General features: G+C 42.0%; 1 protein-coding gene across 2 annotated transcripts in view; it reads left to right on the forward strand.

Moving 5' to 3' along the window:
• mcama (melanoma cell adhesion molecule a) overlaps positions 1-25,487 on the forward strand; it is a 79,731-nt gene that overhangs the window by 48,602 nt on the left and 5,642 nt on the right. For both annotated transcript variants that reach the window (XM_033645710.2, XM_033645717.2), the window contains exons 2-13: positions 2,274-2,407; positions 7,415-7,643; positions 7,741-7,811; positions 7,960-8,047; positions 10,258-10,437; positions 13,044-13,171; positions 15,924-16,068; positions 16,365-16,480; positions 18,409-18,550; positions 19,857-19,987; positions 20,380-20,521; positions 22,107-22,142. In XM_033645710.2, the coding sequence (XP_033501601.1) occupies positions 2,274-2,407; positions 7,415-7,643; positions 7,741-7,811; positions 7,960-8,047; positions 10,258-10,437; positions 13,044-13,171; positions 15,924-16,068; positions 16,365-16,480; positions 18,409-18,550; positions 19,857-19,987; positions 20,380-20,521; positions 22,107-22,142 (1,542 nt within the window). The remainder of the gene's footprint in view (positions 1-2,273; positions 2,408-7,414; positions 7,644-7,740; positions 7,812-7,959; positions 8,048-10,257; positions 10,438-13,043; positions 13,172-15,923; positions 16,069-16,364; positions 16,481-18,408; positions 18,551-19,856; positions 19,988-20,379; positions 20,522-22,106; positions 22,143-25,487) is intronic.

Consider the following 25,487-nt stretch of genomic DNA (forward strand, 5'->3'; position numbering starts at 1 on the left):
AGCAGACCAGATCAAATGCCTTGTGCGAGAGAGCTGCTCTTGATTGGTCAGAATTTCCATGTAGGAAAAATCCAGAGAGTAAAGCAAACGTTGAAGAAGAGTACACTTGCAAGATAAATGTGACACTTTCTAATGTCACAATGGAGGGACAACTACGCAGGCTGATTTTAGTGCTGTTCATCATGGACTATATTGCTGTCATTGTTCATTTTAGTCAAACCATACAGTTTGAAAATGAGGCGCGGCTCCAACTAGAAAACAATGTTTTGATGCATTGGATGTGCTGAATGTGCATATTAAGGCAGTACAGGAGGAGGTGCACATTAATAATCCTCCAGGACTGTAACATGCTCATGTTTAACCCAAACAATGTGTCATGTGACTGCAGTTGGTTCAGATCCAGGTCGGAACACGTTCTCACCACAAACCAACCGCACCAGAGTTCATTTGTAACCAGACCGAGACCACCTCTTCAAGAAGGTCTCAGTCCAGTTGTTTTGTTGTGATTGCTGTGTTCACACCTGCTCAAACGAACTGCACTGAGGGGGCAAACAAACTTGAGTTCGATTGAACCGAACCAAACGGGGCAGGTGTGAAAGCACCCTAAAAGAGTACTCTGTTGGGAAATGAAAAAAAAAAAAAGATCCAAATTGTTGAACAGAACCAGACATGTCATTTTTTTCCTTCTTTGTCAAAACCTGCCGTCTACATTACCCACAGTGCAACTACACTTGCCAGCAGTTTGGTCAGAGACCTGGGAATGTTCAAGCTAATAGCAGCTGATGTAGCTTTAAGGCCCAGACACACCAATTCGACTTCAGTGAACTAGCAACAACAAAGGTTGCACATGAACACACCATGAAGAACACAGCCAACGGCCAACCAGCACATACGTTCTGCGCCTGCGTGAGTGGAAATAACTCTTCACACCAGCAGAGGGTTGTAGTCTGTAATTGTCATTCAAAAAGGGAAACCTGAGGACTTTCTTGTTTCTGCTAAAGAGTTCACTGGATAAAGAAAAATAATCTTACCTCATATAACAAGTTCATTTTCACATCCTCTTGACTTAAGCTTTTTGTTTACTTTCCTCACTTCTGTTTCTCTTCTCTTGCGCTGAGCTGAACTGACAATCAGATGTATTTCATGATTTCATTCACTTACTGTTCTGTCGTTGCTGTTTGAAAATGCTAAATTGGCCAAAAAAGAAGACATTGACCAACAGCTGACCGTCAGCTTGGTGTGTCTCGGTCTTTGAACTGCAGCCGGATGTGTTTGTAAACACATTGTCGCCTGCATCCAGGTGCTGTCTCACATCACTCAGCAGACTGCAACCACCAAGTAGAACAGTGTTGCACTGTCACTTCGCCTCAGACAAACCAGTGGCTCTATCTCACACATAGGCAGCACAAAGCTGTATGCACAGATATTATTGCTGTAATTTTATTCATTACACAGACTGATGTGACATACAGACCCATGTTGCACGGTAAGAGATACACAACAGTCATACTGAGATAAGTCATCGACAGAGGAGGCAACAGTCTCTGTTCTGATTTTTTTTCTTTACTTTTGAACAAAAGTCCTGCAGACAAGTGTGAGGGAAACAGTCAATGACAACACGAGTTAGCATCCCGCTGTGACACCTGACAGTGTGAGAGGGAGACGAGGGGAAGTATCCTTTATCATCCTACATGACAACTCCAACCCAGATTAAACTGAGAAAACAGACTTGCTGTGCCATCTTGTTCTTCTTTGTCACTGTGTGAGCTGCCCCCCCAGTTAACCGCAGCCAAGTCCAAAATGGCTGAAAAAGCAGTTGGCTCTCTGAGTCAACAGCCCAGTGTCAAACTGGCTGGCCTTCTCATGCCTGCATTCTCTCGATGATGCCTGGGGAACTGGTTTTCTGGCCAAGATGTGGTTTTGTGGTTACAGTCAGCCAGGCAGAAGGGAGATGAAAATTATGCCATGTGGACAAGAAGCCTTTTCTTCTTTGTTCTGCTAACATGGCAGACTGGCTCCAGGTTGGCCTGAGAAGACTGTCAGTCATCTGCCAAACACAATGCAGTGTAGAATTACATTAGGGTTCAGGGTCAAAATTAGAATTCGGTGTAGGTAACGGAGAACACGGTCACAGTGAAGTGTCATATTTTAATGTTGATTTTAATACTGTTTTATAGCTTTAATTGGGTCATGAATAATAATGAGGCTGTGGCGCAGTACCTGCAGGAAGCATGACGCTGATTTATGTGCATGTCTGTCTGTGTGTTTTTCAGCGTGGGCCAAGGTGGAGCTGACTATGCATGAGAGTGTTGAGGTGTACCTGGGTGACTCGGCTCAGATCCCCTGCCAGTACAGCTTCACTGACGCCAACAACGAGCCCAGCTTTGTCATGATCCAGTGGTTTGTGGTGAGTAGTGCTGGACCCGTTTCGAAAACTGACACTGCCTGTCAGGAACTATCCAACCGCACGTGTGGAGCAGGGCTGCCCCCTTAAAGCCAGTAATTTCAGTCATATTCAGGGGCCCCAAGATCTGTTTCTAGTTGTAGCGTCAGACTTTTATTTCACTTTTAAATCAGATTAGTGTGTCTGGATTTTTCTTTCCAGTGGACAACAAATTAAAATAAACAAATATAAATTGTCAAATTAAATAAAATAAGAGGATAAAGGCACCTACAAAAAATCTGTTATGAAGGACAAAATTAAGTGACACACAAATAATGAAAAAATATATAAAAAATAAAATTTCACATAAACCTGGATGTTTGTTATGCTCTGGAAAAAATAGATTTTATTTTAGATTTTATTAACTTATTAATTATGGGTCATAATGACAGAGCAAAGGTGAACAGTTGTATCAAATACACAATTTTATATTTATAAAAACTTTTCATACATTTTAGCAAAATGCACATAATTTTACGTTCTTACAATCTGCATACGTAGCATAATATGCATATTTTTTGTATTTTCAAAATACTTTTCATACTAGTGTTAAATATTGTAGCATAATGCACATATCTGTAATCTTTATATATTTTTTTGCATACTTCTTATTTTCATACTTTCTGTTATGCCTGGTACACACTACACAATATCAGCCTGATTTGAGCCCGATGCAGCGATGTACGGTGTTGGCATGGATCGTGAACAACAATGAGTGTCATACGCGATAATCCATCGTTTCATTTCATGTAGTGTGTCATAGCAGACGACAACCGACGCCACATCTGGGACACCTCATGATGTTCCAACAGAAAGTCTAGCACGTTTGATTTTCTTTTTGTCGTTCATGACTGCTTCTGTCACAGCCGTCACTTTGACCAATAGGAACACAGAGCGATCTGCTGCCGTGGAAACTGTACGACAACAACAGCCCAAGGTTTTAGATATTTGCTCTAATTACGTTACCACACAGAGTAAAAGGGAAAAATGATGGTGTGAAACAGCAGAGGCACTTTATCAACCCTCTGAGTACTGCCATTAGCATCAAGCTAGCAAACAATGTTATTTCTTCATAATGTAAAAAGCAAACAAAAGTTATTTGTTCCTTATCTGTTACCACAAAATGGTATAGTCCCTCTACCATTAAACCCATTGGAAGCTCTCACTTCCTGTTTGGCAGCTTTGACCCACGGTCAGCAGGTGATATGGATCAGAGCCCATGTTGGGCTACACAACTTTGCAACACAACCAGGACTATAGATTTTTTGTGCCGATAGGATGGAGTAAATAATAGAACTGCAAGAACTAGAATGTGTCCGGTCAGAGTGAAACCCACTGTTGTCGGGCTCGGCTCAGCACCATGACAAGGGCAGCTGCTGGTATGACTGTGAGTGACAGGTGAGTTAGTGACTGGCAGGCAGAGTGGACAGAAAATAAATATCTGTCTGATTCAGCTCAGCAGCTTTGTTTGCTTTGCAGAAATGAATCCGAGCAGCACGCGAGAACGTCTGGGGAAGAAAACCCTTCTTACATTGTAGAAGTTGGGAGAAGTAGAGACGGATGGTGCAATCAGACACAGACCATAAACCATAAACCTATTTTTATACTGTTTTTTTTTTCTTTAAGTTTTGCATTGGAAAAGCTGTATTGAAACAGCTAAATTCAGCAAAACTTCATCAAATGTGCAAAGTGGAGGTTACAGCTGTCGGCCACTATTGGAGCCTTGGTCCGCCATAGGGCTCAAAAGGGTGACGTAGCGGAAGTGGAAAAACCGCAATGCATTGTGGGCTTTGCAGGCAATTGGAAAGTTGTTTACGTTTCGCGACGCTACGCTTGTGTTCTGTTGTTGTTGTTTTAGCATTTTAAAAGTAACTATATCGTTTGAAAATGGTGCAGACTTGCTGTGTCATTAACTGCCACAATCGTTCTCACGATCACTACGGGAAGAAGATTGATGGGCTATATAATGTGATATATCTTGATAGCAAAAACTGAAATAGACCTAGGGACAAATCTAACACAGTTGTGCAGTCAGGACTTTTAATCCCGTTTTTAAAAAAAGAAAAAAAAAGTACACATCTTGATGTCACTAAAAACACTGTTTCAAAAAAACAAGAAAGAACAAGAAACAAAAAACAAGTTGTCTCCACAGGAGTAAACTTGTCCTACATTGCGGTTAAGAAGTGAAAGTTAAAAATAAAGATGAACTCCATGTTGTGCCAACCCATGTATGACGATGGAGAGTTAGAGATTTATGGTGTGAAAATGCCCTAATTCTGAAATAAATAACCGAGAAGCCCATACATATTTACCACATAAATGTAGAGTGGATTTCATGCTTCAAAATACTTTTTGTTTGAAATAAATTGGTCCAGCAGACACCAAGATATGTTAGTCAAAACCTGAGCAAGCAAACAGGCAGCACCACACGGAGGTGGGACACAGTGAGGCTTGTAAAGTTTACATACCTCTGAAATGACGACAGTCTTCTCTTTAAGGCGTAAAATTCGGAGGTCCTGCACCCACCCAAAGTTTGCTTGCCCATGAACCCTTAAAGATTTGGCATTCCTAAATTCGTTGCCGGTATAATAACTTATACTGTTGACGAGATAGAGGACAAGCTCAGCTTCAGTCAACGGTGGCAGAGCTTTTAAATCCCGAGTCCAGTCTCCGTGCTCATACAGATCCACTCCACCTATTTTCTGGATTTTGTCAAGGTACCGAGCCTTTGGAACAGGGTCCAGCTTGTCTCGGTACCGTCCGACACACTTTTCCTTTGCCCGGTCCATTTAAATCTCTCGCTTCACGTCTCTCTCCCGGCGCAACGCGAAGTAAACAAAACAATTTGCCCGTAAAAATGGCGCTGGTTACACACAATGCATTGCAAAGTCACGTGCCCTTTTGAGCCCTATTAATGACAGTTTATATGCAGTCCTATCTGTGCTGATCAATTGGCCAAACCGATGAATCGATTGACCTCTAGTTTTTACGCTCTCTTGAGGTGGTTTGTGCATAAATTCTGACCTAGCGAACGTTGACCTCTGTTGGTGTCTCCCCTTGAATTAGAATCATTAACATTAATTTGTCTTCATCTCTGGACAGCGTGAAACACGGCCGACAGAAACTGACTTGAAAGAACGATTAGTACTTATTTAGATTAAAGAAATTTCTAAAGACATTTTTCTCAGTTTCTTCCGTAGCTGTGTTAGATGTCCAAGGTGACTTGTTTTGTTTCCAGTTTGCATCCTCTACTTCTTCTACTCTGCTTCTACTGTTTAGTAGTGGATCACAGTCATGTGTAAAGCGTAGCTTATACCCCAAACTTCTGATGAAAGTATGCTTTGCAGTGCCTAATTTATGTACTCCAAACCAGTTGATGGAAACACATCTGATTCACTTTTTTTTTTTTGCGTCATTTCAAAAGATCACTTAAAGCAGTGGTAGGCAGTTTAATTTTCTCTTCATGGGCAAAATCCCACTATAAACTTTGAGTGTATTGTTATTCAAGTGATCTGAAAGAACACGACACCTCTGCACCTCCACTTGGCTCTGTTTCAGACTTTAGAAAATCTAAAGTCAATCACAGGTCATTCTAAACAAAAACTGTGGTGCGTCGAACACGCTGCTGTGTTATGCAGGTGCACTCCCTATTAGAACTGTGTGGTTTCATTTAATTCAGTTCAAAGCAGCTTTGTGGGCGTGGCATACATATATTTACATTTCCAAAACAAGTGTGAAATTTAAAAAAAAAAGTACGCACAATAAGTACGAGAGATCTACTAGATTTTTATTTATATAGATGTTGCTGCTGATTGGATAACACCTCTGACAAACCTCAGAGCCTGTTGCACACCGTTTCATATGGTCTTAAAGAAACATGTTGTTCAACCTGGAAATTGTAGCAAAATGCTGCACAACATTCTGAGGTTGAATGTGAACCAGCTGTTAATCATGGCGCATTAACTGCAGTCAAACTGTCAAACTAGTCACTAAAAATGTTTTCAGAAACATATTTTATTGTTATAGTAGGCTGTACAGTGAGGTTGTTTTTGACCTGGCCGCCATGTTGAAAACAGCCGAGCTGAAACAAAACACCGCCCACCAGCTCGGAGCAAACTTTACAGCTACTGAGTACACTGAAACATGTTTCTGAAAACATTTTAAGTGAGAAACAGGCAATGCAGTAAACAGAATCTTGATTCATATTTGATCAGTGCTGCCTAGTTCGACAGTTTGACCACAGTTCATGTGCAGTAATTGACATGATTCACTGCTTAGAAACTTAAAGGAGCTATATGTAAGAAATTTAAAGCAAATAGTCGTAAAATCCTCCTAATATGTCACAGAGACTAAGGAATAATGTTCATATAACATACTGATCTCACCGACAACAATAGTACAGCCAGAATATTTTCATCTAAAAAATTTTTTTGCAGTCTGCAAATCATGTTTATGTTTTGAATTTGTGTTTTGGCCTGTTGCGCCACCCACCGCCGTCTACCAGTCACGCAGTCAGTAGAGTCTCAGCATCAGTTACAGTTACGACTGAGCTACAGCAGCACGGCAAGCAGCATTAGCAGTGTCCCCAGTACATTTGGCCACATTCTTACATACAGCACCTTTAATTTGAAGCACCATGAGGAGACAGAGGAGCATGATTTTTTCACAGATTAAGTGCCTCATGTACTACTGTCAGGATAAAAATGTTACCAACTATGACTTTAATATAAACACGGCTCCAGTCGTGTGGATCTAAGAGGCAAAAATCATCACTGCTCTGCTAATCGGACACCAGGCTGAAGTTAGTATGATAATTAGCAGCTGTTTTATGCATCATACCTGCACACATAGCTCGACAGTATCTACCAAATACACAAGCAAAAGGTTTCCAGTGATTTAACCTTGAACTACTGTCTATCCAAGATGTCAGAGTCAAGTAAAATTGTGTCCTGACTGCGTGTCCTTGTGCAGAAATCTGTGGGCAACAGCTCCCGGATGCGGATCTTCTATGGTGATGGCAGTCAGCAGATGGTGGACAACAACACGGACTACACCGGACGCATCGAGGTGGCTTCAGACCAGCAGGGAACTCAACTCATCATCCAAGATGTCCAGCTGTATGACGAGAGGGAATTCTTCTGCCAGGTTAATGGGCTGGCCGCCGGGAACGCTGAAGGCAAGACCCACCTCAGGGTGTTTGGTAAGGAAACTCAGAAAACATTTTCTCAGTCATAGACAGAACAGCTTGTTGTAAAGTCTTAATGTTTCATGATGAAATGATTATTTTCCGGATTCAGCTCCTCCAGAGGCTCCAGTGATAGAGGGTGTCCTTACTGGGATATCTGTGACCAATGAGGTGCCGTCTAAGGTGGGTCCACCTAATCGTAGACACTGTTGTCTTTAGGATTAACATGTTAAATATACATCAGATAATGAAATCTCTGTCTTTCTGAGTATTTGTAGACTGCTGAACTTCAAGATAATAAAAGATTTGTCATCTGTGACTCTCCATCCAGGTCGCATCATGTGAAGCTCGGAACGGCTTTCCTAAACCCAACATCACCTGGTACAGGAACAGCATGCCGCTGATGTCGGCACCTGGACGTAAGTGCAAACAGTAGATGGACCATTGTGTGTGTCTCAGAGGGTCTGCCTGTAACACCACAGAGTTGCCTAGCTCTCCTCCTGATTTTAACCGGGATCTGTTGGTCACAGTCAGTACATTTACATGCATGCACTAGTCGAGCTAAGCTAATAGCTCAGCTAATCAGTCAAGTCAGACTTCTTGTCTTGTCTGAGTGTACATGCAGGAGAGAAAATCGAATTTCTGACCAAGTCCGTCTGACTCCGGCTCGATAGGCTGCGCTGTGTCCTTTTTAATATAGTACGTATTGAACTAGTTTCAGTTGACCCAAAGAGGAAGCTAACGACGAATGAAGATGGCGGAGCATTAATGTATTTTCCTCATCCGTCCAGAAGTGCGTCTCCTGCTTCTCGGTAGGCATGGTGTTTGTTTGTTTGTTTGTTTTTCCGGGAGTTACTACACTGCTGCTACATCATCTCCGTCTTCTTCCTGGTGAAAGCCCGCAAAAGAAAAAGCGGTGCATGCGCTGAACGCCGAGTCCGACTCCAGTCGGACTAAGTCGATAGATGCAGCAGTAGTTCAATTTTCAATAGGATTATGTGGGTGTGTTAGTCGAGCCACGGATAGTCCAATTTCAGTCGGACTAAGCTGTGTACATGCATTTAAAAGTCCGGTTTCAGTCGGACTAAACCAATAATTTGATTTTCTCAAGCTGCATGTAAACGCACTGAGTGTCACATTATCAGACAAACAATAAGGTGCATCCTCTGATGCAACAACAATGGGTTTACTGTGTCCTTTCATCCCTGGGGAAGATCTCTGTTTGTCCAAAACACATTTTATTGGGACGCCAATCACACAACAGTGACATCACAGAGCACCATTACCAAACAGTCATTGTTTCTTCTTGTAACAGCTCATTAATCTGAGTTTGCGACCATAAGTCTGGGGCCCTACTTTTAGCCTGCAAAACTGATGTGACACAACAGAAAAACATCGGCCACTGCCATCTTACTAACCATCTTAAGGAGCTAGCTTAGCATAGCTGCCTCCCAGTGTAACTAGCTTGTTGAGAACATCATATTAAACACAGTTTAAGCTGTATATATTGCTTTCCGAATGTATTAGGATTAGGGCGTTAACAGAAATGTCGATTTGTCGACGTGTCGACGTCAGTGGCACAAGTCGACACCCCCGGGAGGAGTCGACAAGTTGTGTGTTTTTTCCCTCTCTCTCTCTCTCTCTGTGTGCTTGTGTACGGAATGCAATCGCTGCCTCTGATTGGCTTACACTGATACTTTATCCTTGAACATACTCGGGCGTACTGTAAGCGGAGCAGACTCCAGTCATTCGGGCTTTCATAGTCAAGCGCACTTCCGCGTTGTAGTTTCCTGTAAAAATGTCCGTGAAAAATCCCCGCGATGTGAAAAATACATGCTGAGCAGTCACTGGTGCGCGGAGTGGAGTCCGCACGGTCGTAAAATCTGAGCTTTGCACGCACAGGGCTTGCGGACGTCCACGTTGAGTCCGCGCGGACCTCCGCAGAGTCCGTTCCGCATACGTTCCGCCCGAGTATGTTCGGGCCTTGACAGACACACATCACATATGTGGAGACGCTTCACTTTCCTCCGCCATGTCAATGTGATGACGTCATCAAATGACTTGTCGGCTCGACTTCGACTTTACTGACAGATAAGTCGACCTGAAAAAAATCAAAGTCGTTAATGCCCTAATTAGGATAGTTCAGTGCATCGTTTTGTTCGTAATGCATTCAAACCAAAAGCCTCATACCTAACAGTTCAGCACTAATACGGATATTGTTACACCCCTAGTAAGCATGTTAGCAGGCTGATGTTTGGTCTCACAGAGCTGCAAAGACTCTTATTCTTGTCCCTTGTGTTCCTTCACATTTACATTTATCCATTTGGCAGACACTTTAATCCAAAGTGACTTACATACAAGGCACAATCCAAGCCACAGTAAATCAAGAATAAGTGCCCCAATTATTCTACAAATACACCAAGGCATACATACAGGCACATAGCAAGTGACATTTGAGTAACTGCTCTCACAACAGTTATGTCTACAAATCAAATTTCTATAACCAGTTCCACCACTGAGCGACCACACAGAAGACAGAAGAAGACACTTCTCATCACATATTTGGGACCCTGATGTGTGAAAATTGGTTCTGGTCTATTGTTACAGATCTATACTGTCTTGTCTCTAGATGTGAACGTGTTGATCCTGGTGACCCGGGAGTCCAGCGGCTTCTACTCTGTCCAGAGTACGCTGGAGTACAAAGTGGCTAAGGAGGACAAGGATGCCCATTTCTCCTGTGAGGTCAGCTTCTTCGTCCCCGGAGCCATCAGGACAGTGGAGTCCAACAGCATCAACGTCACTATTCACTGTGAGTTAACGCTGAGGCTTTTTGTACTTCTGTCACATAGGTCTGGCTGATGAGTGATCTGATCAACTACTGACGATAGGTGGTATTTGTATCACATCAGTTGTTGACAGTAATAGTCCCTGGATGGAGGTAAAATAATTGCTGCAAAGCTTTTCCATCTTCGGGACACCCTACCTCAGCTTGTTCAGTTCAGTGTTTTCTCTGCTTTGAGGCCAAGTGGGCCAGATGAAGTTACGGCCAGCACTCAGGTTTTTAGTTACACATGGATTTTGCTTTCTTTTCTGTAGGGAGCTCAAACTGAAGCCAAGGGCCTTGTAGTTATGGAGGAAAATTGGCACTGCCTGGTTCCTCATGGTTCATGTCCATGTCTGCAGTATTAAAGCTTTGAGGTTATGTCATTCCCTTTCTTCTTAAAGGGACAGTTCACTACAAAGTCAGAAATACATATTTTTCTCTCACCCGTAGAGCTATTTATCAGTCTAGATTGTTTTGTTGTGAGGTGCTGAGTGTTGGAGAAATTGGCCTTAGAGATTTCTGCCTTCTCTCCAGTATAATAGAACTAGCTCGAATTCGACTTGTGTTGCTCAAAGCACCAAAAATACATTTGAAGAACTCAACAGCTGTGTGTCTTTCCAGAAATCTTGACCTGGTCACTGAGAATAATCCACAGACCTTGTTGTGAGCAGGTTGATTTAGGAACTGTTTTCTTTCTAGCGAGCTACATCCACTAACAGCATCACTGCACAAAAGAAGGTGTGCATCTATCCATGGACGAGAGGCTCATGCTCGTGACACACAAGACATAAACAGGTTCGGCACTTCCTATAGGCAGCAGCCTAGGGCACCAACATGAGGGAAAAGAGATTCAAAGATCTAGTTCTAACTGTTGGTCGATCTGTAGAAGGGGTACCACCTCTAGTCCTGGCAATGCAGTTCACCTTAATGTTGCCATCAGTGAGTGAATAGGGAGGGGGGATATCTAGGCACTGGTTAGATGGAGGGAAGTTTACCACAGTTCATTTATACATACTACCCAAATTGTTTTGATACAAAGCTGGTTGAAAATTGGTGAAGTATTCTTTTAAAGGCCCAGACACACCAGAGCAACATTGTAGAACTAGCAGCAATGGGAACCCCCTGCTGCTTTGCCTCTTGTCGCCGTGTCTTGGCCAAAAAGTTGCACATGAACACACCAAACCGATGGTCAACAAGCATATATGTTCTGTGCCTGTGTGCGCGGACATACCCCTCAACACAAGCACATTGTGGTAGTCTGCAATTTTCATTCAGAAAGGGACGCCGGAGGGTCGTTATGATGCTCGTTAGCTAGTTAGCACATTAACAACACAAGCCAGTGTTAAAAGGACAGAGCATATTTACCATCCACCAGTGGACAATAACACAAACCATCAGGAAATATTTCTGCTAAAGAGCTCAGTGGATAAAGAAAAATAATCTGACCTTATGTAACAAGTTTTCATCTCACTCCCTCTCGACTTCAGCTGTTTGTTTACTTTCCTCATTTGTGTTTGTCTTCTCGTGCACTGAGCTGACAATCAAAGTGATTTAATTCGCTGACGGGCTTTGCTATGGGGACGCCAATTCAACATGCTTGTCAGTGCAGAAATGACCACAATAACAAGGGCGGAAAAATCTCACCAACAGCCCAACTTTGACTGACGGCCGACTGTCGGCTTGGTGCGTCAAGGCCTTAAGAGAGAGGGTTTTTTTGGGTGGAGGTCTTGCCTTGGGTGCCAAATATACTAGTTCCAGCCCTGGATGTAAACATCAAGAGCGTCCTCCTCAGAAGCTGCGAATCCTAGGATAGCGAAGGAATGGCCTATATTACTCTGCCCCTGATTTGCTAACTCTGACATTCGTACCCTAACCAATCCCACTCCTCTTGCCTACACCTAACAAATCCAACCAATGAAGCCAATGAGCACTAGCCAATCATGGGGAGAGTAGGGCAGGTCATGCCTTTGCAAGCTGAGGATTCACAAATTTGTGTCTTCCTCTGCTGGGCTGTAACGTTAGCAAGCTCAGTAGTGCTAGGCGAGCAAACAGTAGATGCAAGCTTCCAAATCATAAGGTTGGCAGATGTAGTTTGGTGGAGAGAAAATAGTCCCTACATGAAACTGCTCACAACAAGGTCTGTGGATTATTACCCATGAAGTTCAGTTTAGTTGTAAAAAGCCTGTAAAAAGAAAAGCTTGTCGGAAACTTTCCAAAGTTAAAAAAATCTCTGATGTCAGTCCATTATTTTTAGAGCTTGACCCACAACAGAGATTAAAAGTCTGGATATGTCAGCCACAGCTGCTTTGATTTTAACCATTCTTTTTAAACTGTCTCGATATTAAATTGCTGCAACACATATTTTAAATCTTGTAATTGTCAATCATGTATTTAACAGACACATTATTTGTCTGCTGGTCCATTGTTTGAAACAGTTTATTAGTGATACTGTGGCAGGCAGAGCCAAACACAGTCTGTGCTGTCAGCGTTATGGAAATGGCCTTGTAAAGTGACTTTAGCAGCTCGCTGAATAAGCCTGCTTAATTTGATTTTGTATGTGTGTGTGTGTGTGTGTGTGTGTGTGTGCGCAGACCCCACCACCATGGTGGAGCTGTGGAAGGAGTCGCCCCAGGGCTTGGTCAAAGAGGGGGATACTGTGGAGCTGCGTTGCCAGGGTGATGGCAACCCCCCGCCGCCCTTCATTTTCAACAGAGAACAAGTAAGAATAGGAGGCATTTTCTCACCCTAAAAGTCCCCAAGAGAGAGAATGGGTGACACACAGGAGACATGTTGGGAATGTTTTTGATATGCAGAGCTCACAGGGCCCCTGTGTAGACATGAGTGTGCAGCTCTGACCCTGCAGATCCAGGCCGGGGTCTGAGACCAGAGGCCACGCTGACAGGGCTCATGGGTAAGACTCATTCCCATGTCAGACACGCATACATTGTATGTGTGGACAATACAGACACTCAGCTGACTGCAGTTTTAACTTTTACTAACTAGGCAGTCAGGGGCATTTGGTTAGTGGTATTTATAACCATGTCTTAGGTTGGAGATATGCTTGATTTTAACCATTCATATTCATTTAGCCTGCCCCCTAATTGTCAACCAAACGTTAGTCAACCATCAGTCAGCAAGATTTCATTGGTCACTTAGTCGCAGGAAAAACAAACAAACAAACAAACCTGAAACTCCATGAGGAACTGCTCCTTGTTGATAACATGTTGGGCAGGAAATCCAAAGTGTGGGATCATTTTGAGAAGGTGAAGGATGAACCCAAGGTGATATATAAACTCATCTTCATTGGTCGACTACAAACATGACGTATCATCTGAAACATGGAAGTAGCTACATGCCCATTAGCCCACAGCGTCATTAACTCAGTGTGTGACGTGCACTTGTAGATAAAATATAGGCCTATATTAATGAAGGTTCATTAGTATGCTTTTGTATTTCTCTGTAATGTAGCACAGTGTTAACAATGTTACTGATACTATTCTTTCTCACACCTTCAACTCAAACCACCAAAATATACCATTTAATCATTATATTCATATCGTAAATATCGTAGGAGACTAGTCGACTGATGGACCGTAATGATGACAGTTGGTCGACGAAAAAAATTCTTGGTTGAGGAGCAGCCCAAATATTTATTTATTCTCATAGGTGATTAATCTGACTATTATTTTAATTAATCAAAAACTCAATTTTTTGAAATACTTTAAAATGTCTTTAAAGCAACATGATGGATGGAAGAATTAATATATTTGTGATTTAGCGCCCCTACAGTTTCAAATCGCAACATATTGTGTTGCAAACTGTGTATTCTGTCCCGATGTAATCTGCAGTGATCAATCTCACAGCCAACAGGACAACAATGACAGCCTGCCGCTTGAAAGTCGAAGATTTGAATGGTTAATCAGAGACTCAGTTGACTGAGAGCATCCACGTTTTCACAGACATGGATGTAAACTGTATCTGCAACTTGATTGGTTAGACATAGTGCAACCATGAGGCGTTAATTCTATGTTGTTGTTTTTTACAGTCTAGGTCTTATTTAAAATTTTCTGTCTAAGTCACAATATTTTACTCACTCACAAAATGTAAAAGATCCAGAAACAAATGACTACGCCAGACGTTGATTTAACCAGACAAAGGTCTGTCAGTGTGTCGGGCTCATTACACACTAGAAAACACAAGGGTTGGATGCATGTAAACCAGGTGTTTTTTTGTTACACAATCTTTACTGCCCCTTCTTTATGGTCATCAAGACATACTGCTGGATGGACCAGTCGACATGAAACCTACAGAAATACTGATAATGTTATTAATCAAACTGTTAATTGTTCATGTTCATTAGATCAACGTTTGTCTTTCAGCTGTGAAACTAAAACTTGTCACCATAGTTGTACACAAGTACACTGAACAATGTAACAGACATTTTTGTGTGCTTTCATTTTGACTTTCTTCTCAGTAGGTTTGGATGTTACAGTTAAACAGTTAGGATTTGTTTAAATGATCTCAGCACTTGTGTTTCTCACCCTAATGGACTCCAGTGTAAATTGTGGCTGCCTTTGTAGCAGCTGTCTCCAGATCTCAGGCATGAGAGTCAGTAAAGTGTGAGCATGATGGCCGATGCCAATAAAAGAAGATCCGGATTGTGAAAAAAAAAAGAAAAATGTTCTCTAACCTACATCGACCTCTGACAACTCTCTTTACGCAGAATAAACTAAAGGACTTCAGTCATCTTTTCACTCAGTATGTTTACATGCACAGTTACAGCTTGACTAGGACATTTAACTGGACTACTGTCCTTGTCCCAGTATACAAGCGTGAGAGGGGAATCCATTTATTGACCCAAGTATGTCCGACTCCTCTATGATAGGTGGAGATATGCCCCCTTTCAGCTTGTTAGTATTGGACCTTTTTCCGGCTGACCTATTACATCACAGACCAAACAATCATCAAACACGTTAGCTACGGTTAGTCAACGGCAAACTGGTACTGATACAGCATGAACTGTGTCTCCTTGTCTGTCCAAAAAGTTACGGCTCTGGATGTAAATTTCTCCATGTTGTTACCGGCTTCCTCTTTTGTTACACATTTAATGCTACTGGACTTCGGGTCAAAGCCCGGGGCGGAAACTGTAGAGCATGCTCAGAGCGCCTCGGCCAGTTTGGGTCTGATTGACTGTATACATGCAGGAGTCACATTATCTGGGTGTGTTAGTCCCACTTTGAGAAATTGGTTTCGGTACGATTTCAGTCGGACTAACACGATAAATTGATTTTCTCTGATGTCATGTAAAGGTACTGACTGTCATGATAAAGTCCACAACTGTTCCCTGTAAGACAAAATTCTGTGACGCTAATTTCAAATGCAATGTGTCTCACAACATACCTCAGTTTCTGTTGTGACTGTCACATGATCACAACTCCGATTTCGTTTACCAATGAGAGTATCTGTCGCAGGAACCAGATGTGGACTTGGAGAGCAGCGGCGATGTATTGATGCTGTCACCAGTGTCACGGAAAGACAGCGGCATCTATCAGTGTCGCCCCCTGGACTCTGACGGCTACACCGACGTCAAAGGGGAAATGCAACTCACCGTGCACTGTGAGGAACGACCACACAAGCATACACACACACAGAAAAACATAAGCACAAGTGTGTGTATAACATAACATGTTGGTGAACCAGGCTGTCTCCAGTCTTTATGCTAAGCTATGCTAACCATATTCTGACTCCAGCTCTGGAGGCTACTAGACATCAGATTAATATCAATCATCTTGTCTCAAACACAAAAAACAAAGCAAGTGAGCATAGAAAGACGTGTTTCTGTAACCACCGAGTTCATTTCTCCAAACCTGGTATTTCCTGTGTCTTGATTTGTCCATGTTGGTTGTGTTCAGACTTGGACCCGGCTGTAGTTGTACCTAAAGACTCAGAGGTTATGCTCAAAGGAGAAGATCTGACTGCAACCTGCAACGCTCTGTCCTCCCTGAAAACATCCACTGTTTGGTACAAGGTACGTTAGACGTCAGACTAGATTAAAGGGGACCTATTAGGTCAAAGTAAAGCTGTGTTCAGCACGGGTTGGTGTGATGACGTGCTGTTGTCTTATTTAGCCACTTGTTAGCAACCGCCTTTTTAAGACACCTAAAAGCTTCCAAGTTCACGAGTGGGGTATTAGTTTTGAAGGTATTTAGACTTCAACCTTAAATGCTGGAGGACTTTAAGGTTTTACCTGATTAAATATCACCTATGTTATGACAGTTCTCCGGGGGCCATAAGGGGACATGGGGGAGAAAAAAACATACTTTAGCATTGTCCTGAGAAATTTTAAGTCTCCATGCTCGTGCAGACGGCTTGGTAAACGTGAATACTCTAGATCAGTGGGTACGGTAATTATTAGATACTCTCTCAGTCTGTCACATTACTGGTCTCACAGCTCTGGCACATCTCTGGCACCCTTAAACGTGATAACGAGCACTGCAAACAGAAATCTTTACCTCAGGAAATGTCTGGATGGTCCAGGGCGTCACCACATGAACATATATCAACACAAATCTGCACCCAGAGACAGATGGAGTATGATAGCCGTCATTCTGATGTATCTCACCTTGTACATGATCATATCCACAAAGATGAACTCTGGTAACCTACAGTCTTCTTCATTTAAAAAAACGTTAGAAAAGAAATGATGATTACAAGCACAGCCGTTCTCGACTTTCAATGTCCGATAGTCCACTACCAACATTTTCTTGGTGTCTCGTCTCGTCAACAAAAATGAAGCATAGATTTTGTCTTTGTTTTTATTATCAAGACCTTTTTTAGCTCGTCATTGTCTTGTTTAAAATTTTCGTCTCCAAAATTAACACTGATGCTGACATTTATGTATATTATTGAACTGGAACTGGTGTTTGCGGGTATTGGTGCCGTTCTGACTGACGCATGGCCGTTATCTCACTCTTCACCTTCATTAAATCCCCTTAAAACGACACCAGGCTGCGACAGTATAAACAAACAGACCTCTTCACATCAGACTGGTCGGTTATAACTCAATATTCTGCTTTTTTATCAAGGAGACATCCAATTACCAGGGCTTTCCATCTTTCTTTTTTAGCAAACTTAGCATCTGTTTTATCCCTGAAACACTCTGCAGTGCAAACGCTGTTATGTAACATCACCAAACTATGTGACCATATACGAGACGAGATAAATTAGAATTCTTGCTCATCATTATACTTGATCTGTCTTTGGGTGCAGATTTGTACTGAAATGTGTTCATGTTGTGACGCCCTGATCTATCCAGACATTTGCTGAGGCAAAACTTTGTTTGCAGAGTTTGTTATCATGTTTACGGTGGCAAAGCTGTTTCAAAGCTCGGAGACCAGTAATGTGACGCCAAGGCCAGGGGCTGAGGTTTTGTTTCACATAAAATTTGGGCATCAAACACTTGATTTTTGCAACAGTTTGTGCCTTTTCTGCATCAAGTTGTGGTGTAAATGTCTTTAATTTCCCCAACACATAAAAGTCCTCCTTTACTTTCCTGAAATCTACACCCATGGCTGAGAGAGTATTTATTAATCACCACTGCTGCTATTCTCGGCTATCATCCATAGAGGTTGAGTTTTGCATGAGAACCCAAAAGTTTTACAAAGAATGCAAAAGTTTTTCAGACAGTGTAAAAGTATCATCCCCTTCTTCACCCATCTTTTTTTCTCCACCATCTATTTTTTTCCTCCCTCATGTCGCCTTCAGAGCTCCGTACAATTCATCCTCTTGGAATCACAAGCGTCTTTGCAGTAGTGGTCAAGATAATATAAATGCTCCACCAGCTGACGTTGCTGTCCTTACTAGAGCCACACCAGTAACTGATAGTGGTCCACTGACTGTTCTCAGTGTCAAAGATCACCTTGTTCATTCACTAATTGTCTGTGTTTGTGTGTGTAGGATGGAAAGCAGGTGGGCTCGGGGAACACACTGCACCTGAAGGACGCCTCCTATGAAACAACAGGAGAGTACATATGTGAGGTGACCGTTCCCTCCCTGCCTGCCCTGCACACCAGTGGCTCTGTGCACATCATCGTCCAAGGTCAGTCAACCCCAATGCCTCTCCACCAACTTGTCTTTGTATGTGACGTCAAGGGAAGCTTCCAAATAATATACACTTTCTAGAGTCTTCTGCATCAAACACTAAATGAAATTAGTGTCATCACTTAAGCCTCTTGAGGAAAGGACATTTCAGGTGAAGGAAAAGTTCAAATATTAATAGTTTTGTTTTGTGTTTGGCTGAAGTCAGCATATACAAACATGATACGATAAAAACTGAAGGAAACAAATCCATCTTGATGTTTTTGTACCTGCGTCTTCTTTTCTGCAGAGTCACTGATATCATTTGGATTACTCACTGATGTCCCATGATGCCCGGTTAATGCCACAGCATTTGCACTTTTTTCCACTTAAGTTTTTGAGTTTTCACAGATATATAAACTCAACAGTACAAACACGTTGACATAAAAGTAATACAATAAAATACAAAAAATATAAAGTAACATGTCTTAAAGTTAGGCATTCTTTCAGTGTCATGTCTAATAAAAAAGTAAAATTTTCTCTGTTACTTTTTAAATGTATTCTCTTTAACTCTCAAACCGTTTGTCAACTTTTCAATCAATATCATTTCTTGGACAGTTTCCAGCCAGTGTTCCTGTTTTTGGGGGGTCTACTTTGAGTCAGTGCCTGGTAACAGCTTTCTTACTTGCTGCAAGTAAACCTTAAATCAAGCAGCGTTTACACTTTTCAGAAGTTCCAGTGTAGTCGCTTTCTGTGATTCATACAGGTCCTCTATGTGTGACTAATGTTCCCCCCGACAGCAACATGCCAACTTCAGAACGTCTCTTAGACCCGAGTCTTACACGATGTCAACCCATTTAGCAAGCGCTGTAGTTAACTTCTTCGATTTAGTTTCATCCACAGGTCTGTGGTGATTCACACACTCCAAAATGGTGCTTTATCAGCTTTGGTGAAGTGTTCGCACGCTGACATCTGTCTGATTTATTTTAGTTTTTTATTTGCACAGACATGTCCAAATAGTGAAAAAGAAAAAATGTGAAATGTGTCAGGAGAAGTCAAGAAGCCATAGGCTGAAACAAATGGACCTCCCCTCAACCTAAGGAGAAAAACAGATAACAGAGGGAGAAAACTAGACAAAAGAACTAAACTAACATTATACAGAAAAGTACAGCAAAAGGTAAATGACAGCAGGAAGCTCACTGAGCAGTCAGTGAAAAATAATCCAATAAAACCCAAGAAATCTATCGAACACAGTGCAGAGAAAAAAGAAAGGAAACCCATGCAGGACTCCGTTGTAAACCCAGCATGGTGTGTTTGTGTGTGTCTAGGTGGTCCTCAGCTGGTGGGAGCGGAGCAGGAGGTGCAGCTGGAGGAGGCGACAGGCAGAATGGTGAACCTGAGCTGTGAGGTTCAGGGTCATCCACTGCCCAGCATCTCCTGGAGCATCATCGGCAGCCAGGTATCCTGTCTGACTCACAGCACTGTCGATCCACAATAGGTGGTTATTAGATTTAACTCATCATGTGGTGTACATGTACAGCTGACAGCAGCCTTGTTTGTGGTGATGCTGATGAAGAGTCGACGCGAAGATGATGAGAGCAACGTTTTTACTGCAGTGAGCAGATATCACAGTGGAGTCAAACTGAAGCCTTGACACTGTGGAGGCACAGATGTTTGGGTTGTAAATGGTGAATGAGGAGAGGCAGAGACCGCGCCCATTCAAACGCTCTCTGCTGTATTTTTACATTCATATGGAGGCGTGGTGCAAATATGTTTAGGTGCTGGTTTGAGCTGTGTAATGATCTGCTATATCTGAAATTATAGTGTGTGTGTGTGTGTGTGTCTCCACAGATCTGGCACGAGGTGGTGAACAAGGCGACCGAGCACGTGACCCACAGCGTGGTGTCGGTCAAAGTCACCTCAGACATCAGCGCTCTGTGCAACGCTTCCAACGACATGGGCACTGAAGTCAAAGCTTTCAGCGTCAAAGCCAGTAAGAGCTTCTTCCTCATTCACACTATAATATTGTACGAGTACTTTTGGTTGATGAGATGAAGAAGGGGACACATTCAGGCTTTGAAATAGTCACTTAACATTATTTTTTAATCTTCTGAAATCTGCACATGCAAACATTTGCATTTAAACAGCACTAGTTTGGTAAATTCCACTGTTACATCAGGGCATCGTTTTTCATCTTTTAGCCCATTTAGTTCCAGTTTTTATTCCAATGTGAGACGACTGTTTGTACAATATTTAGCTTCTGTTGACGAGGCGATACGATACGATACGATACGATATGTATCCTTTATTATCCCCGTAGTAATTTGTCTGAGACTCTGCACAAGTATTGCTGTTTCACTGAGGGAGCTGCAGTGAGTTGAAAAGTAATGACATGAGGGAGGGAGAGCGTCCTCTGCTCTCTCACAGGCTGTATCAGTGATAGATTCTAAAAATGATTTTGCTTTTGAAGCTTTATTAACGACCATCATGAGCGTGAGTGCTGCTTGCCTCTAATACATTTGCTTAAAATGTCAAAGTGTGTAAAAGCCAAGACTATCTTAGTTTGGACACAAGCTGTATCTGAAGTGTTTCGCTTAATACTCCTAATTTTAGTTTTTCATCAGTGAAGTTGCATGAATGAAAAAAAATACAGAGGGACTGTTGGACGATTGCGGTTGTACAGTTTTCTTTTGTCCATACTGGGCGACCACTCACATATATTCTCTTCAAGTTTTTCTTTTTATTGTTGAGTAGGTGTCTGAAATCAGTAATTGTAACGACCTCTGATATACTGAGAAGCGCTGACCATCCCAGGCAACCCTTTTTTTGCCGGCTGCTCTGATGATATCTTGCAATTTGAGATTTATTTCTGGGACCGGCTGGTTGCTCGGTCTGTCTAGTATGTAATGAAGGATCTTGTCCAATAAAGTATAAATATCACACATCTCTTTCAGCCCCATAAAATAAATCTATTATTCGTACATAGTGGTTATATCACCAAGCCCTAATCAATATGTGCTCGCATGCGCTGCTCTGACTACTGTGTTTTTTTAATTCACTGGTGAATAAATATCACAGGTTGTGACAGATGGGTCAAAAAGTGACAAAGGGGGCATCGGTGGCTTAGTGGGTAGAGCAGGCGCCCCATGTACAAGGCTGTTGACGCAGCGGCCTGGGTTTGACCCCAGCCTGTGGCCCTCTGCTGCATGCCACTCCCTCTCTCCCCCTTTCACGCTTGACTGTCCTATCGATTAAAGGCTAAAATGCCTTAAAAAATATCTTTAAAAAAAAAAAAAGTGACAAAGCAGTGTCCTGAGGAAGCTATTAATAGCTTACAGAAACATTGCATGCAGTAGTCCACCTTCTCCTCTCTCCGTCACTTTCACTCTCAAAAACACACACACACACACACACCACGGCGCTCAGTCCTTGTGTGTCTGTCTTTGCAACAGTCCGCAGTCCAGACAGTTGTGCTGCTGTAATCCATAAAGCTGTTGGTTTCTGAGCCTATTTGTAATCACTGAAGCAGCTGCGAGAAGTGTTTGTGTGTATTAAAATATTGTTCTACTTGTTCACAGTTCCCAGAGTCACCTCAGCTGCTCCCTTCTCTCCCGGTAAGTTTGTTGCTCTACAGTCTTTTCAAGACGCCTCCTTCCTTTCAGTGCAGTTTCTTCTGTAGACTCTGTCACAATGAATGTGTTGCAGGACTGTGTACATTATTCATGGGTTTCATACAGGGACTGTATAGCAGGACTGTCTTTAGTTTGCTGGTAGATCTTTGGGATGGCCTGTGGGCATATTAAATATTCTGTTTGATACAGAGAGAAAAATCATAACACCAGCAAACCCGAGCACGCCAACAGTTATAATGATAGTTGGACCGAATGCTCTGCAGTCTTAAACACATTATTTGTATATCCCAGAATTTATTAAACAAACACAAATAAGTCTCGGTTTTACTGACTGTTTCCAGACAGTCTGTGTTTTATTGTGGAGTTTTACACACCAGGTGAAACTGTGGTGAAGTATGGAGAGGGGAGCTATTATTATTATCATGGGACAATTATCTGACTTTATCTGAGCCGTCACTTCACACCATTAAACCCTTCACCAGCCTGTGGGGAATACAGCGGGCAAATAAACAACATTTCACCCACAACCATTAAAAACAACAGTGTCAGAAAGTCCCCTAATTATTTACCGAGGTCATTAGGGACTGTATTTAAACACTTGCACAGTCACTCAGAGTAGAATCTTCCTACACACTTTTAACGAGGAGTGGAAGATCTACTTTAAGAATGAATTGCATCACCGTTTTATGACGAGTGACGCCGTCTCAGTCTGTGTCTCAGTTTTTGTGCATTCAGCATATTCAAAGGGCTGATCTGGATGATTTGATGCAGGGAGAGCAAAGAAAATCCACAAAAATAGGCTTAAAGCTGACAGTGATGGTGTCAGGTCTGAGATAACATAACTGTGGAATTAAAGAAATGTGTTTGATGAGTTTTATAAACTGATCTGCTACAAACTCTGTCTGTTGTCATCATCACTGACACTTCTTTGTTGTTAAGAAACTGACATTAAATGGACTTACTAAACTAATTCAGTCGAGGAGGATACACTAATGCACAAATATGACTTTAGCCCTATTTGCACAGGATGAGTGTCGCCTGGGGACCTCTGGTCATTTGAAAAATGTCAAAAGAGCTCCAGCAACACTTGTGGTGTGAAAAACAACTTTATTGGAACGCGTTTCAGCTTGTGGCCTTCATCAAGGCAAGGCAAGGCAAGGCAAGGCAAGGCAAGGCAAGGCAAGGCAAGGCAAGGCAATTTTATTTATATAGCACCATTCATACATAAGGCAATTCAATGTGCTTTACAAGAGAAATACATTGAAATAAAACATTAAAGGAGCAATACAATTGTGTTTGAGATCATTAAAAACAAAAGCTAAAAGCAAGACAATAAATAGTTAAAAACAGTGCAGAAAATGCATTTAAAAAGCAAACATAAAGCAAAAGACAGACAAATATAAAAACAATAGCTACAGATTATCCTAACAATAAGTTACATATCTAGTTCACTGGTAAGCTGCAGTAAATAGTAATGTTTTAAGCCCTGATTTAAGTGAGCTGACAGTTTCAGCCAACCTCAGATATTCCGGAAGTTTGTTCCACAGACAGGGAGCATAGAAACTATGTGGTGATGTGGAGCAAAGGGTCAGGTGAAGGGGGAGAGATGCAGGATGTCTGTCTCTGTGCCCCGTACTTGTCCTTGGCTCTTATCTGTCCATTCTTGTTTTGGTATGGCATTCCAAGAGCATGACGTAGGTTGGCCCCGAGTAGTCTGCATCCAGTGATGTTCGGATGAATCCCATCATGAAAGCGATCCTTACAGTTCCAAAAGATGTTAAAATTGTCAATAAACTTTATCCCATGAGTGAAGCACGCCGATGTCAGCCATGTATTCAGGGCAAGGAGTCTGGTAAAAGACTCGATTCCGTTCCCCAGGGTTGGAATGGGGCCAGAAATGAACACATTTTGTGACTGACAGTCACTCAGTTTCTCCAGGAGCAGGGAAGAGTCTTTTTTTCAGGATCTCAGAGCCAGTTTTTCTTCGTAGAATGTCAAAAGACCCAGCATGGATGATAATCTTCATGTTACTTGGGTGTGTAGAGAGGATCAGTGGCAACAGCTCGGTTAGCTCCCTGACAGACATGTCAGATTTTCAGTCTTTGCCATTCTTACATGCTTGGTTATTGAGTCCCCGATCAGGATGGTGTCTGGGTGATCAGGTACATTTGTAATAATTGCGGAGGTTGTGTGTGACCTTAATCTTGCGCGAATCGTCTAGGGCTTCTCCCGACTAAGAACGTTCCTAGTCGACCAACAGTTGTCATTTAGGTCCATCAGTCGACTAGCTGCCTGCATGTTTCTGATATGAATGTAATAATTAAATGATATATTTTGGTGGTTTGAGTTGAAGGTGTGAGAAAGAATAGTATCAGTAACATTGTTAACACTGTGCTACATTACAGAGAAATACAAAAGCGTACTAATGAACCTTCATTAATATAGGCCTATATTTTATCTACAAGTGCACGTCACACACTGAGCGAGCCGCCTGTTAATGACGCTGTGGGCTAATGGGCATGTAGCTACTTCCATGTTTCAGATGATACGTCATGTTTGTAGTCGACCAATGAAGATGAGTTTACATATCACCTTGGGTTCATCCTTCACCTTCTCAAAATGATCCCACACTTTGGATTTCCTGCCCGACATGTTATTAACTAGCCTGTGGAATAACCGCTTCAAATTTGCCATAAATGTTTGCTCAGACTTGATGATAAACTGATAATAATTTGATGGTCAAAGGTCACTGTGACCTCATAAAAAATGTTTGGTTTCATACGCTAATTATAACAAAATTTCACACAAATGTCCAACAGGATAAAATGATGATGTGATGACATTTTATATCCAAAAGGTCAAAGGTCAACTTCACTGTGACATCATAATGTTATGCATAAAATACTTCTCTGATCCTATCTGATTCTATTCAGCATCATATCTCAGGAACAGAAGGGACATTTGGTCAGATACTGAATTGGTGACTCTAATCTTGAAACTGTGCTGATTGTATAGATCTTATGTGTGTGAAGCATCCATGTTTTCGCTGACATGGGGGGGTCATTTCTAAGTCACATGAGGTCCCCAAATAAAACTAGATACTACATACCTGATACATCCTCAGTCCTTATAGGAGTGTTAGACAGGGTTTAAATAACTCTAATAGCATGGAAAGCAATGCTTTGTTTTCTTTGAAGGTTAGTTAATATTTTCTCCTACTCCTCGCCTCTTACACAAACTGAATTAACAGAGTGTGAATATAAAGTGAAGCCTCTTTGTTTTTGAAAAGAAAAAGAGGGGAATGAAAAGCTTTTCACTCTGGGTGGA

This window comes from Epinephelus lanceolatus, chromosome 11 (genome assembly GCF_041903045.1).
Source record: "Epinephelus lanceolatus isolate andai-2023 chromosome 11, ASM4190304v1, whole genome shotgun sequence".
Classification (NCBI taxonomy): Eukaryota; Metazoa; Chordata; class Actinopteri; order Perciformes; family Serranidae; genus Epinephelus; species Epinephelus lanceolatus.